At 30.6% G+C, this 14,679-nt stretch overlaps 1 protein-coding gene across 1 annotated transcript; it reads right to left on the reverse strand.

The window, feature by feature from the left end:
* Positions 1 to 8,346: 8,346 nt before the first annotated feature.
* On the reverse strand, positions 8,347 to 13,509 carry LOC102584934 (glutamate receptor 3.7-like). Its single transcript, XM_006367225.2, has 6 exons — positions 12,930 to 13,509; positions 10,463 to 11,805; positions 9,964 to 10,241; positions 9,799 to 9,830; positions 9,252 to 9,658; positions 8,347 to 8,931 (listed from the first exon to the last, which is right to left on the reverse strand). The coding sequence occupies exons 1-6, from the start codon at positions 13,192 to 13,194 to the stop codon at positions 8,524 to 8,526; spliced, it is 2,733 nt and encodes a 910-aa protein (XP_006367287.1). The 5' UTR covers positions 13,195 to 13,509; the 3' UTR covers positions 8,347 to 8,523.
* Positions 13,510 to 14,679: the final 1,170 nt, after the last annotated feature.

Below are 14,679 nucleotides of genomic sequence, written 5' to 3' on the forward strand. Positions count from 1 at the left end.
AAGGAACTTGATGCTCGAAAATAAGTGAAGTTAATTGGTTGGCCACTATAAATGGTCTCCCATGATTAAAGCACAAGGAAAATGATTCTTGTTCATTCTTCTGTTTCAATTTATATGATATAATTTTAGTTTTGAAACTCAATTTTCATTTTTTTCGACAATGCATAATCGACATTCAATTTTTAAAGTTTTCAAAAATAATTTATATATTTAGAAACTCTCGAATAAATGTTCATAATTGGTTTGGAAAATTTTCCTTTTAGAAATTTATTTTTTTAGATTTACTTACTTCTTCCGGTTTAATTAATATAGTATCATGTGATCGAGCACATACACATATATATATTTATTTACTTACTTTTCTCACGGGTGCTCTTCACTAAAAAAAATGATGAAAACAAGAGATAAGTTTCTTCTCGGGTATATACTTACATATTTTTCTTCTTTTGAGTGATTAAATAGATAAATTATCCTCCTTATTACTTACATTTGCTAGATTCTATTAAAATAAACAAGTGTTAGTTTTTGTGCTTCTAATTTATATTAGAAGTACTTGTTAAATCTTAGGGGCTTAGGGCTATACCTTCGTAACTTTCAATCATTTTTGTAATCAAGTATTTTTTCACAAGTTTTTCAACAATTTCTATTCTCCAAAGTACGATTTTCACAACAAGGATTAGACTTTCCACTAATATTTGCCGTCTCAATTATTTCATTATTTGCCATATAAGCAAACTCTGTTTTTTGGTGGTAGATATAACGCTTTTTATTTAAAAAAAATTGGCACGCAACTACTTTGAGTTGACATTAAGAATTTTAAAATATGTTTACACGAAGACTATTATATTTCTTTTTGGATATTCTCTTATTATATAAGAGACAGTTAGTGCTTTTTCAGTTTCAGCCTTTTTTTAGAAAAAAAAATTAAAAAATTATTTCTTTTGTTCTACTTTAATTTATAATTTTTCCGAAATTATGGAATCCTTTTTAGCTAAGACTTTTAAAATCGACGTGTCTGCTTCAGCGTGTTTAAAAAAAAATCAAAAAATTATTTCTTTTGTTCTATTTTAATTTAATTAGTATATAATTTTTTCAAAATTATAAAATCCTTTTTAGCTTTGACTTTTAATTCTCCGTCGACGTGCCTGCTTCAGCATGTTTCTGGAAAAAAATTAAAAATTTATTCCTTTTGTTCTACTTTAATTTAATTAGTATATAATTTTATCAAAATTATGGAATCCTTTTTAGCTATGACTTTTAGTTTTAAATTCAAGATTTCACGTTAAAACAGGCACGTCTTAGTCGATGTGCCTGCTTCAGCGTGTTTTGGATTTTTCTTTAAGAAAATTACTTTTTTTTCTACTATAATTTAATTACTGTATAATTTTTTTGAAATTATGAAATCCATTTTGACTATGACTTTTAGTTTTAAATTCATATTCTTTAGTTATTGCTTTATTATTTTGAATGTCGGTAATATTTGTTTATATCTTGTAACTACTTTGAGTAAAAAATTAACAGTTGATGACGAAAAATAAATTATAGACATCTTAATGGACCTCTTCACAATAAATTTGTGCAAACAAAAAGTAATTAACCACTTATATATATCTAAAAATCATATTAAATTTATTCAACTTTCTAAATTCTACATATATCACATAAATTTAAAAAAAATACTAAGACATTGGGCCCGTGCTAGCTCGGGCACCTGTATCTAGTATTATATATATAAGATTGATTTTTTTTTCAACGTGAATTGTAACAATATCACACATTTAATAAGAGCTTGCCAAGATGCATGGACAAATTAAATATTCTTGGAAGCACGTAGGCACGATTTTGTTCGTTCACTAGAACTCACGTAGGCACGAGTTAATAAGAGCTTGCCAAGATGCATGGACAAATAATCAATAAGGTAATTCACCTAAAAAAAAATATTAATTTTTATAGATCAAAATATTGTCAAGCGCAAATAAATTCATTTTTTAAGTATTACTATATATATATATAATAAGTGGGAATATCTACTACTTAGCACATGACAAGTGTTGGATGATATGTGCTTAGATAGTGTTGTACATTCTTCTTTTATGGTTGTACCTTTAAATTATATTATTGGACAATTTAACACCATTAATTACCTACTACTTTATTAGTCGAAAAGTTTGACCTCATTTGGGCCCATTTATTATTTATATGTTTTCAATTTTCAATATATGTTGTCTATCTAATTCTTTTTTCTAACCGTTTATTTTAAACTTCTTGAAATTTAATTACCTATTTATTACTCTCTCTATGCTACTTTTAATTGTTATGATTTCCTTTTTAGAGTCAAAACTATAAGAATTTTAACTAATATTTTACTATGTGTTTTTTCATCATATTCATAGGCAAAAAAATTACAATTTATAGTACTTTTTGTATAGATTTTGCATATTTAATTTTTTCGTTTAAAATATTGAATTAATACAATCTGATTTAACTTTGAAAATTAGTCAAATGGACTTTCAAAAAGCGCAACATGACAAATACAAGTGGACGGAGAGAGTATATTTTAGCTACAAAATATATTAGACGTACAACTTTTTAAAAAATTTAAATTTTTATTGCGTTGACTCTTGAAATCTTATCATTGTCATATGAATTTGAACAAATTATATATTATTAAAAGTTACATAAAAGATGCTATAAATCACAATAATTAGCAATTAAAAATATTTTTAAATCATATAAGAAATTTGGTTGACTAATTGGAATAGAATAAGTAACATGTACTATTTGAAAATAACGTCAAAATTTCTAGAATTCACAATAAATTAACAACTGAAAATATTTATGATTATTCACGTGAATTGAAACATGAGTAACCTATATTATTCAAAACTAACGCAAAAATACTATAAATAACAACAATTTAATAACTTCAAATATATTTTTAAGAAAACATATAAAAAATCGACTGATCTTCAAATTCCATTTATATCACATAAATTAAAACAAAAACAAAAAAAATATTTATTGGGCTCGTGTTGGCACGGGCACTAGAAAAAATAACATATCATTTTAAAATTACCAAATAAGTATTATAAATAATAATAATTAACAACTTAAAATATCTGAAAGACATTTTAAAAGGGTTAATTTTGTAATTTTATCCATATCACATAAATTAGGACAAAGTGACCAGTAATGTACGTTATTTGAAAGTTACATAAAAATATTATAAATCACAATAATTAATAACTTAAAACATTTTTAAAAAAAATATGAAAATTTGGATGACTCTCCAAATTTCATTTGTGTCACATAAATTGAGACAACAAAAATAACATATATTGGGTCCATTTTAATTTATTTGTCTTATTTTTTTTATATTTAAAAATTGCGTAAAAATACTATAAATCATGATAATTGACAACATAAAATATTTCAAAAATGTTGCATGTGTTTAGTCTTATTATGCCTTAAATAGCGTCAAAGAAAGTACAGGTTTGTGATAAAAAAACTTATTCCTTTATCCACGCAAACAATAGCTTCAAAAACTCGGTTATTAGCCCCAAAACATACCATTTATATTATTAGGCCCGTGCATAGCACGGACAACATTATCTAGTATATATATAAGATATGGTAGGCAGGGAGGAAAATAAAGAAGATTATAAAAGAATTGAATCCTCAACAATAAAATAAAAGCTCATACATATAATCCATAAAAAAAAAATTAAACTTTTTCACAAAGATTACAATCTCATACTAAGTTATGAATTTATTTCCTAGTATGTTAAATATGAATGAATAAATATTTTTATTTATTTTTTATTCGTCTATTGTAGAGAATAACAGAAGAAAAAGTATAATCGGAAAACCTTATGCTAGCTCAAGATCGTTAACTAAGATCAGAAGATTCAGGTAAAGAAAAGGAAGCTAGAAAAGAAAAGGAAAATTTTGGATATGAGAACTTCGTTATGGAAGAATACTCTTGAATTGCTTTTAATTTGAGTTGGTTACAAATGACATGATTCTAGTTACTACAAAATCTAGATTATTCCATCATTCACTACAAATATTTAATTCTCTGGAATATCTACAAGAAAATTTTCAGTAACATTCTGTTAGGGTTTTGCCCTGATTTTCTTACCTTATTTGAAGTTTATTTATTTTTCCTTAAAGAAAAGTCAAAGTATTACCATAAATGCTTGAACTTTTTCTAAAAGGAAAATATAATTTTCTTCCATATTTGGTTTGTTCTTTCCTTAGAGGAAATGTTTGGAGATCTATAAATTGAAGATCCCTATTCTCATAGCAAAAAATTATAGTATCCACAATGTAGACATTTAAAGAGTTTTGTTTATGGGGAGATTTTCTCCTAAACATTTATGTTTTTTTCAATATTATATTAGTTTTATAATATGTAGGTCGTTTGACCAAACCATATTAATAATATATCTTTAGTATGTTTTTATTTGTCGTCTGATTTGTCAATCATATGATTTGCAAATTATAAGCTTCCGCATGACGCCCTAATCACCCTTCAGAACCCAACACATTCTTAGAAATTGTTCGTCCGTTCGGTAAGTCAGCCGTAAGAAGAAAGAGGAGGTATGAAACATGGGACAGATACTTATTTGAATGACAACATTAAATTATTTTAGAAACTTGACTAGAAACTTATAAGATATTTATTCTTAAAAAAATCTCTTTAGATATTTTCATATTTATATCCAATACGATCCGTCTGTTTGCCACTTCTAATTCAGATGAGCCAATAAAAGCTAATTGCATCCACCTCTTGTCGTAGTGTTCCTGGAAATTACAATTTTGTCTTTTTGAAGAAGAAAATATGGAAAAAGAGGGAAAACATAAAATATGGACGATGCACAATTTGAATTAAAAATTAATTGCTCATCCTTGTTCCTTGAATATTTCTTTATTTTTATTAAAAATTATTTCTTTTATTTCTCATTCGTGCACTTTTACTTATTCACTATTTTTAAAATAAATTTATTTTACCATATAAAAAAGGGACAATTTTTTTTTCTTATTTTACCCCAACGGTAATTACTTATTTCCAAATCATTTCTCATATGAATATGGTAGTAAAACATTCATATTAATTATTATTTTTTAAGAATCGTGTAAAATTTAAAGTGAACAATTAAAAATGATAGGAGGAAATATTCATTTATCACCATTGGTTGGTACGTATTTGGTAGACATAATTAGATTGCAGTCGATTTAATGCTCTATGTCGTATCATTTAAAATTATGTACCCTCATTTTGTCAGATTGTACTACATTAAAATAATTCATGTATCATCAGCCAATTTCATACATTTATACAATTCTGAAGAATTATTACTCGTACGATTGAAGAAATACAATTCATTCTATTATAAACCAGAGAAATCATTTATTAGCGACTCCGTATTCGAGGGATTCGAACCCGAGGCCTCTTGGTTAAAGACGAAGGAATACTTATCACTTTATCACAATTCTTGTTGGTTTAAATACACAATTCATTCTATTATGAAAAAAATAAATTAGGATGACTTTTTGATCACGAATCTTGATTTGAATTATTTTATTATTTATGTGGAATAAATAAAAACTCTGCTATTTTTTTTATAACATAACCAAGATCTCTATAAATAGATACTAACAGTCGAGGGCAAAATTATAGTATAGTATGCGGGTTTAACTGAATCCAATATTTTGGTTCAAAACTTGTATTAGGCTTTAAGCAATTTATTGAATATTTGAATATATATAAATTATTAATTTAAATTTAATAACATAAAAAAAATTAGAATTTAACCCACATATTTTATATTTTGACTCCATCTCGATGAACTATTTTTCCCTAGTTATCCAAGTATATATAAACTCGACGCATTATGTTTTCTCAAGTGTCAATATAGGATTAAAAATCTGTGAAAACTAATGTTTATGGATTTGGTCTCTTGATTTTAATTAACACTAATAAATGAAGATTGTTGTTGTATTTTTTGTGTTAATATCTCTTTATTTTCCCCCAACTTAGGTGAAAAACTGCAATATATAATAGACTAACTACACCATGCCCCTTGACCAAAAGTGTATCAATTTTTTTAAAATATTTTTCTTTTGTTGTTTATCAATAATAGAAGTAAAAAAAAGGAATATAACATTCTTATAATAAGCTAGGTACTAAAAGCCACACAAGATAACAAATTAAGTAACATCATATATATATATTTAGTAGCCAAGTTGAGTTTTATTCCCTCCTACATTATTATGACAAGGAAATATTAGCACTTGGATTACTTATTTGTCCTAGTCAACTTTTATTCTTTTCTAAATGTATTTAATTATTTATTACTCCCTCCATCTACTTTTTCTGGTTAACTACGCTAAAAATAAATGTCATTTTACTTGTTCTAGAAAAATTATAAGATAATCTATCACTTACTTCTTAATTTATTTTTATTATTAATTATAATTATTTCTCAAAACACTGAATTTATTATATTCAAAAGAAATTGTAATTCTATTTATTGCTCCTTAAGGGTCCAGGGGTGTGTCAAGTCAATATAAACTGAACAAATAAAAATAAATGGAGGGAGTATCTTCTAGAATCTATTTGACCTTATAAGCTAGATATTACTCTCTCCGTTCATGTTTACTTGTCTATGTTTGACTTGACACACAATTTAATTAAGAAGTAAAATATAAAATGATAATTTTATAATATTTTCCCAAATTATTATAAGTCATTTCATTCATTGGGATGAATAGTACTTAATAATAAGAGTAAAATAGATATTTATATGATACTAAATTATCTATTGTTTTTTATTTTAAATTGACCAAATAAAAATAAATATTTATTCTTTTTGATATAATGAATAAGTAAAAGTGAATTTATCATAGAGTAATACTTTGTTCACCTAGCCACTTGACGAATTATTGGAAATGCATATGATATAAATATTGGTAGGTGAAATAAATTAGAATGTGCCTACTAGCTTGTGGGGAATTGGGATCAGTGGTGAAAGCATTAATAGCAATTATCATAGTAAACAAGTTGACCAATTACACATGCCTATTTATTATACCTGTACCACCTTGATGTTCAAGTGACAAGTGAAAAGATCTTATATGCTATAGTGATAATAGTCTAACAAACTTTAATCAAGATAATTCAAGATAATTAACTATGTTGTTTTTTAAAAATTGGAATACTATGTATTAGTTATGACGCGCGTGATGCATTAGGTGAATCTCACATCTGAATAAGATGGTAAAAATAAAATACTTTTTAAAACATAATACAAGTTCACTGTATACTTATGCTTTTAGTAGTGTTGATAACATAATCCAATTCAAAATAAATCTGTGAAGCTTATTGGGCAGAATTAAACAATATGTGTCATGAACTTAGATTGTGACAAATATGGTATCAAACTTGACACTCTCTTAGTATGGTGGTGAGGCAAACCTCAACGGAGACGATGAGTCCTTAGGAAATGGTGTGTGTGGTGCCCATGACTGAGGGAGGGCCGACGAGGATAGACACAAAGAAGGACAAACAGGCTTCTAGGGCTAACTAACTTCTGAAGAAAGGGTGCAAATGATACCATACGCAAATTCTGTATCGAAATGACAGAGGACTTTATAAAACATCACAAATTCACATGTACATACACTTTTGGCCTCAAATGGCATAAAACAAGGGACAAATTAGTGAGGCATGTCGAGCCAAAATGGACAAGACGTGCTATATGAGCTTGGATTGTGACAATTATGATATCAAAGCTAGATACTACCTCAAAATGATTGTGAACAAATCTCAACGAGGATGCTGAGTCCCTTGGGGGTATATGTGACATCCATGACGAAGGGCAGGTCGACGAGGATGAGTCACAAAGAAGGACTGTCAAGCTTCTGATGAAGAAGCACATGATACCTTAGCTGAATCCACTTTGGAACGGAGAGGAAAGTGAAAAGTTTTATAAGACATAACACAATCTCACATGGCGTGCGTGCTTTTGGGATCAATGATGACGTAGCTCGAGAGACAAATCAGTGATGCATATTGAGCCAAAACGGACATTACATGTCATGAGCTTGGATCATGGCATTAGCCCATTCCACTTTATGTACTATATATACTTATTCGTCCTTAACTAAAAGAATGATATTATCTATATTTGAAATTGATTTAACTTTTAACTTTCTATTTTACTCTTAATGACGTACTTTTATAGCCACAGAAATCTCATGGCATGTTTTACACCACAAGTTAAAAAAAAAATTCTTTGTATCCCGTCAAACTGTGCTACATAAATTGAAACAGAGAGAATATGTAAGGAACTCCGGGGGAATTGAGAGTTTTTTACATTAAATCCTGCATTTGGTATATCCATTTGTACAAGACATATACAGTTGGTGAGTAATATATTAGCATCTCTAACTAGTAAGTATCCCTAAATTTCAGTAACATGTATACTCTACTTCAATAAGAAACTATTTGAGCAAAGCTTAGGATCCATTTGCTTGAGCTTGAGCACTATCTTGTTGAGCAAAAATTCTTTTGATGGCTTCTTCCTTCTCATCAATGAAGTCAAAGAAACTGTAGATCACATGTGAACATCTGGTGTTCGAGGGAGAAGAAAGGTCCGTATGACTCCTTTTGTATCGTATATATTGATGAATACTCTTGAGTAAAAAGATTAACAGAGCAAGGATAGTGACAGCACCAGATAAAAGATAGAGTCCCCAAAAGCTGCTCAAGTGGAGCTGGTCAGGCACCGAGTCTTTTCTCCTATCTGTTGGACAACCTAATTGACAAAACCACTTTTCGTGTATCTCTTGAAGTTTCCCACTCTCCGCCAGTTTCAGAATTGCTGTTGACATATCGTTAGCCAGAGGAGAATCCTTTTTGAAAGCCTGCATTTCGTACGAGGCAAAGAAACATTCAGTTAAAAGTATAAATTGAACATAACCATGCAATGAGAAGTGATTCGCTTTATCATCTATGAATTTAAGACATTTAGGCCAAGTTATTTTGAAGCCAAGGGGTCTCTAAATTGAATGACTTTCTCGAACATTCTACTTCTAGTGGAATTAGTCATGACCAAGTCCAAAGTTATCAATACGAGGTGACTTCACTCATTTGCACCAGTTCAAGTTATGCGATATTATTGGAGGTGTGTTAATCAGCAGAAAGTTTTAAACTGAATAAAGGTGCATATGTATAGACCACTTACAAAACCCCATCCGCTCTTAGTAAATGGTCGACCAATGATCCCAAAATCAGTACGGTTTTGAAGGAACAACTCCATGTATGGAAGTTCATCAACAATTGCCATCACTCCTCCATTTCCTGAGCCTTGCCGCAGAGCAGCTTCAAATTCTTCTGGAGATCGTAGAGATTTTAATCTTGATGGAGCTATGTTGAGAATGTCTTTCAAATAGCTATAGGCAAATGACCCAACTTGATATCCAATAAATGAGTTACTTGCAATCAAACTATCAATTCCTGTTATCGGTGATGCAAGTTGCTGCACTGTAAGGATGGATGTCAAACTTGCTGTATAGCTTGACGTGATCACCAGGAGTAAGAATAGCCAAACCACCATTACCATTCGACCAAGAGTGCTTACGGTATTCTCTTCTGGAAATTTACAAGATAAAGTTACTAGCCTGCTAGAAGGATGGCTAATCACAGACAAAGCATAATTTGAGCTTGATTCTTTTCATATACTAAGATCAAGCCATACAAAACTAGAAATGAAAAACCAAATAAATGCTTACGGTTTGTTTTGAATAGTGTCGAGAAGCTGAACCTGCATAATGTTTGGAAAGAGTTAATAAGAGATGGTTGAAAAGGGTGTGTGCAGTCTTATTAGTATACCTGTTACAAGTGAATATAGAAGGATAAAATACATACAAGTAGTAATACTGAACATAGGGACTCACAGGAACATTGTTGTTATCTGTCTCTTTGGAGGACCACGAAAATCCTCATTGACGCGATGCTCAAGTATCCAAATGACCACTGCTATTATAAGAAATGAAAGAGCTGTAACACCCCACATTTCCAGTGTAAAAGGTTTAAGGAAAACCCAAGCACTTGATTCTGAAGTATCAATGGGGGCTACTATGACAAGGCCTGTAGACACATAAGGCTGAGTGAAATCAACCATCCTTGTCCTATTTGTGACAATAGCAATGTCTCCAACGGCTGCATCAAAAACCTACAAACAATCTTCAAAAGAATGAGCTGCATTTCCATGGCTTAAAAAAGAGATAGGCGGTGGTGTGAAAACTTATTCTTGTAATTTACATCAGCTAGGCTATATAAGTGAATGGCAGTGCAAAGTATATTTTATATGGAAGGAAAGAATAGTAAGAAACAAGAGGCAAGTTTAAGATGGCATTTGGTACTCGTTAAGAGAGAGTAACAAAATATACTCACATCAGTTGCAACCATATTCACAAATGCATCATAATCTGGATTGGTAAGACCAGTACCAAATGGCACAAATCTGAAAGGAATATCATAAGGTACAAGCTTTCGTGCTTCGTAAAACAGATCTATGCAATAACCTTGTACATTGTGGCTGGCGTTCAGCGTCACAAACTCAGTAAAACTAGCTCTTCTTGGAAATCCAATTCTCAAGGGTCTTTCATCATTAGCAATAACCCAACCACGTGGTGTTTCGCTTTTCCCACCAGGCCAAGTTACACTCTTGAGATTCTGATTTAACCTGGTAGCAGCTGTTTCTTTGTTTTGTAGTGATTTTGGAGGTAAAACCGAGAGACCAGAAAAATTCGACCAGTAGCCAACTGTGTGAATCTCCTGTTTGGCAATGTTAATGACTTCATAACCACTACCAATAAGATTTCTATCTTGACTGAAATGAATCTTTCCTGTCAAGCCAGTGAAGTTTGTTAGTGATAAGATATTCATTAGAAGTCCTCCACCATCAAATTCTTTAAGTTTCCCAAGCTGTAATTTATCACTTGTTGTACCATTTAACATATTGCTGAGAGAAAAGCTTATGTTCCCTCCCTGTTGAAGTAGGTTATCAATCGAACGTGCTACTACCCACACAGTATCATAAGCATAAAGACCATATGCAGTCAATCCTAAGTGAACCAGCTCATTCTGCTGCAACTTTCTCCAGCGAGCCAAAAAAGCTCTTTTCCGGGCAGTTTGTGGAATATAGGGACGAAGACTGATTACGCCTTCAAGAGTGCTTAGGAAAGATCTGTTTTTCGGGGAGAAAGAATCTAAAGTAGTAGAAAACCAATCAGTCATAAACCACACATAATTGCTCCCATTCATTTTCAGCTTATGGACCGCGTTGAAGAATCTTAACTGGGAGTCAGGATTGATATGCACAACAAAAACACGAGGTCCTAATGATTTCGATTGATTTAGCACATACATAATGTCAGTGATGTCATAATTGATAGGTAATGGAAGCTTATATGAGATCTTTGACATTTTATTAGCAAGTGCATCATTTAAAGCAGCTATGCCATTTCTCCCATAGTCGTCATCCAGAAATATAGCAATGACTTCTTTCCATTCATAAAAGTAGACAATGTCGGCAACAGCTTCCATTTGGGATTGATCACTCTGTGTTGTTCGAAGGAAAAATGGGAACTGGAGGGAAGACAGTGTTGGATCAGTGGCAGCATACGAGATAAGAGGAACATGAAGACCATTTGAAATGAAAGAAATCATATGAGCTATTGCAGAAGACTGTAGACCAATTACTGCCACCACTTGCTTCTCAATAACCTGTAAAGCTGACAAAAAGAACTCAAATCGTTAACTATGCTGGAGGGATTCTTGAACATGACTATCAACTTAAGGGCGTAATCTCTGTGTCTCCAGATGATATATCTATACCTAGAAAGCATTCCTTTTCTTTTTTGTAGTTGCTGACTGGAAAGAAAATTACAGATGCTTATGATGCCAACACCCTCGTTGATCTTGTCCTTTAATTTGAGCTTTCTTATGCTTATATAGTAAATATTCTGAGTATATTTTTATTGAAGAAATGTAATACTTTTGCATTACATCTACCAGAAAAGAAGATACATTATGTTTGCACTGAAGAAGCTTAGCAAGTTTCTTTTCATCCAAGAGACAGAACATCACCACTAGACCCAAGAAATGATTCATCATACTCCTACAATAAGTGCTCCTTCTTGTAAAGATTAAAAAGGGCAAGAAAATCCAAAGACAAAAGGAAAAATGAATTCCCAGAAACTAGAAGTTAGTTAACATAATTGCTTCTTTTGCGACTTTGGAAATCATAATAATGACTGGTCTCTGGGGTATGGAAACTGGAAAGTGCATAAAGTTGGTTTTCACCTCCTTCAGAAACAAATTAGAGAAATAAACAACTCAAAATAACCAAAAACAACAACAATGACGATTGAGAATTAGTGGTTTTAAACTAGTAGTAATCCATTATGAAAATAGCTAATGAAGTATCACTAGTGGAATGTCTCAAAGATGTCCACCATAGGCAAGTCAAGAGATTTTGGTGACCTAAGTATTACTACAAGCTTCTAGTGGAATTAGTCGAGGTGAGCTCAAGCAGGTATAAACACTACCCTCAATAAGAAAAATACTACTCCTACAACCTTAGCTTGTGTAGCGAAAAACTCCAACTCATCGCCCACTAATTCGAGCTTAATAAGTATAACAACATCCAACGTAATCCCACAAGTGAGGCCTGGAGAGGTCAGAGTGTATACACACCTTACCCCTACCTTAAAAAGATAGAAAGTTATTTCAGATACACCCTCATCTCGAATTTAATAAGTAAGAAAGTAAATTCTGAAATGATTACAACAAGAATTTTCCACTCACATCATGACAACTTTAAAATAATCAAAGTAGGAAGAGTTAAGACATTTACCTCCAATGGACCCCTTAAAGACACTGCAATCAGAATCCTCCATAATCAAATTAAGACTAGTCCCATTCAGAATGCTAGGATCCCCATTGATATCAGAAACTGCTAACTCCATAGCTTTCTTGGCTGCCCTACCCATGACTGAATCAAAAGCAAAAACTGCACCAACATTCACAACATCAGGTCTTTCACAGTTCCCATGTTTATTCTGCAACACCCAAATGAAAACAAACAGTGGCAACACTCCCCCAAGAATCCTCATCTTCATTCCACCACTTCAAGAAACTCAGAAAATGAATAAAGTTTGTAACTTTACTCAAGAAACCATATGGGGTAACTAATTTCAAGTCAATCAAGTCAAGAAAACCAGACCCTTTAAAGGGCAGAAGAGATGATGGTGAAAAAAAGAACAGAGTTTGTCAAAGAGGAAATTACAGATACAAAATTAAGTTCCATGTGGGAAATTGGAGGAGCCCATTTCTCTGTACAATCTGAAATTGAGAAAAACATGGTGATATATGGAGTAATAATTTCTTGAAACTTCAAACCAGGGAAGCAGCCTTTGAGTAATTTGGAAAGAGATAGGTGCTCCAATGGGATAGCTTTGTTATAAATGAGTCTGCAAGCTAAATATTGAGAGAACACAAGGTCCCACAAGGGGTTGATGAGATTGGTAATTGTCAGTTTTAATTTATTTATCTTACTTTTTTTTTTAATTGATTCAAACGATGACAACTTTTATTCCTAAGGCATCTCCAACCCTACACTCTAATTTACTTTCTAAATATAGAGTTTTTTTATTTTTTCAGACAACCAACGCCAATCTAATTCTCTATTTTACTCTCTAAAAAGGAATTTTTCTCTCTCTTCTCAATATTATATTATTATTTCTATTTCATTCTTATTTTCTTATTTCATAGTATAAATCCTTTATTCTTTTTCCCAATAATTACTTTATATAATTTTCATGTGATATAAAATTTTATTTTTTTATTTAATATAAAATTTTATTTTTTTCTAAATTTTAAATAACATAAATTGCAAGAAAATATTATATAATATACAAATTAATGGACAAATTCAAATAAAAGTGAAATACAATTACATAAACACTCAATTTTCAAAATTATTACGTTACTCTCATAAATTCTCTATTAATGTATCACGGAGTTCAAAATGAGCATTTTTGTCCTTAATTTTTTTATGTCTAGCTAGAAGTTGTTTAAATCAAAGATTTTCATCTACCACCATTTATGTCGTTGGAGTTGGAGCCTCTACTACATCTTGAATTGGTGCATTTAGATCACGTTGATCCTCAATTATCATGTTGTGCAGTATAATGCATGTACTCATTATATCATGTAGCACTTTCTTTCTCCAAAAATGTGACGGTCTTGCAAAAATTGCAAAACGTGATTGTAAAACTCCGAATGCACGTTCAACATCTTTTCAGCATGATTCTTGTTTCATCGCGAATTAATTATTATGTTATGTATTGTATTTTATCTTGCATTTAAATTATTATGTTATGTATTGTATTGTTATCTTGTATTTTAATTATCATATTATGTGTTGTATTTTTAAATTAATTTTTTCAACTTATCATTTTAATTTTGTGTATTCTTTATAGTGAAAATTAATAATAAAATTATATTATATTGTTGACAATAATTAGAAAAAATAAAATATTATTAATTCAGGATGAAAGTAGTATATATTAAATAATATATTTTTTAAAATATTATATTACATT

Source organism: Solanum tuberosum, unplaced genomic scaffold, assembly GCF_000226075.1.
Source record: "Solanum tuberosum cultivar DM 1-3 516 R44 unplaced genomic scaffold, SolTub_3.0 scf00733, whole genome shotgun sequence".
Lineage (NCBI taxonomy): Eukaryota > Viridiplantae > Streptophyta > Magnoliopsida > Solanales > Solanaceae > Solanum > Solanum tuberosum.

Bases quoted from the DNA above. Each gene is read 5' to 3' on its own strand.
- LOC102584934 (XM_006367225.2), bottom strand. From the start codon at position 13,194: ATGAAGATGAGGATTCTTGGGGGAGTGTTGCCACTGTTTGTTTTCATT. The intron at 10,242-10,462 runs GTGAGTATATTT...GATTGTTTGTAG, and splicing joins TGAATATGGTTGCAACTGAT to GTTTTTGATGCAGCCGTTGG. The intron at 9,659-9,798 runs GTAAGCATTTAT...GTAAATTTCCAG, and splicing joins GACACTATTCAAAACAAACC to AAGAGAATACCGTAAGCACT.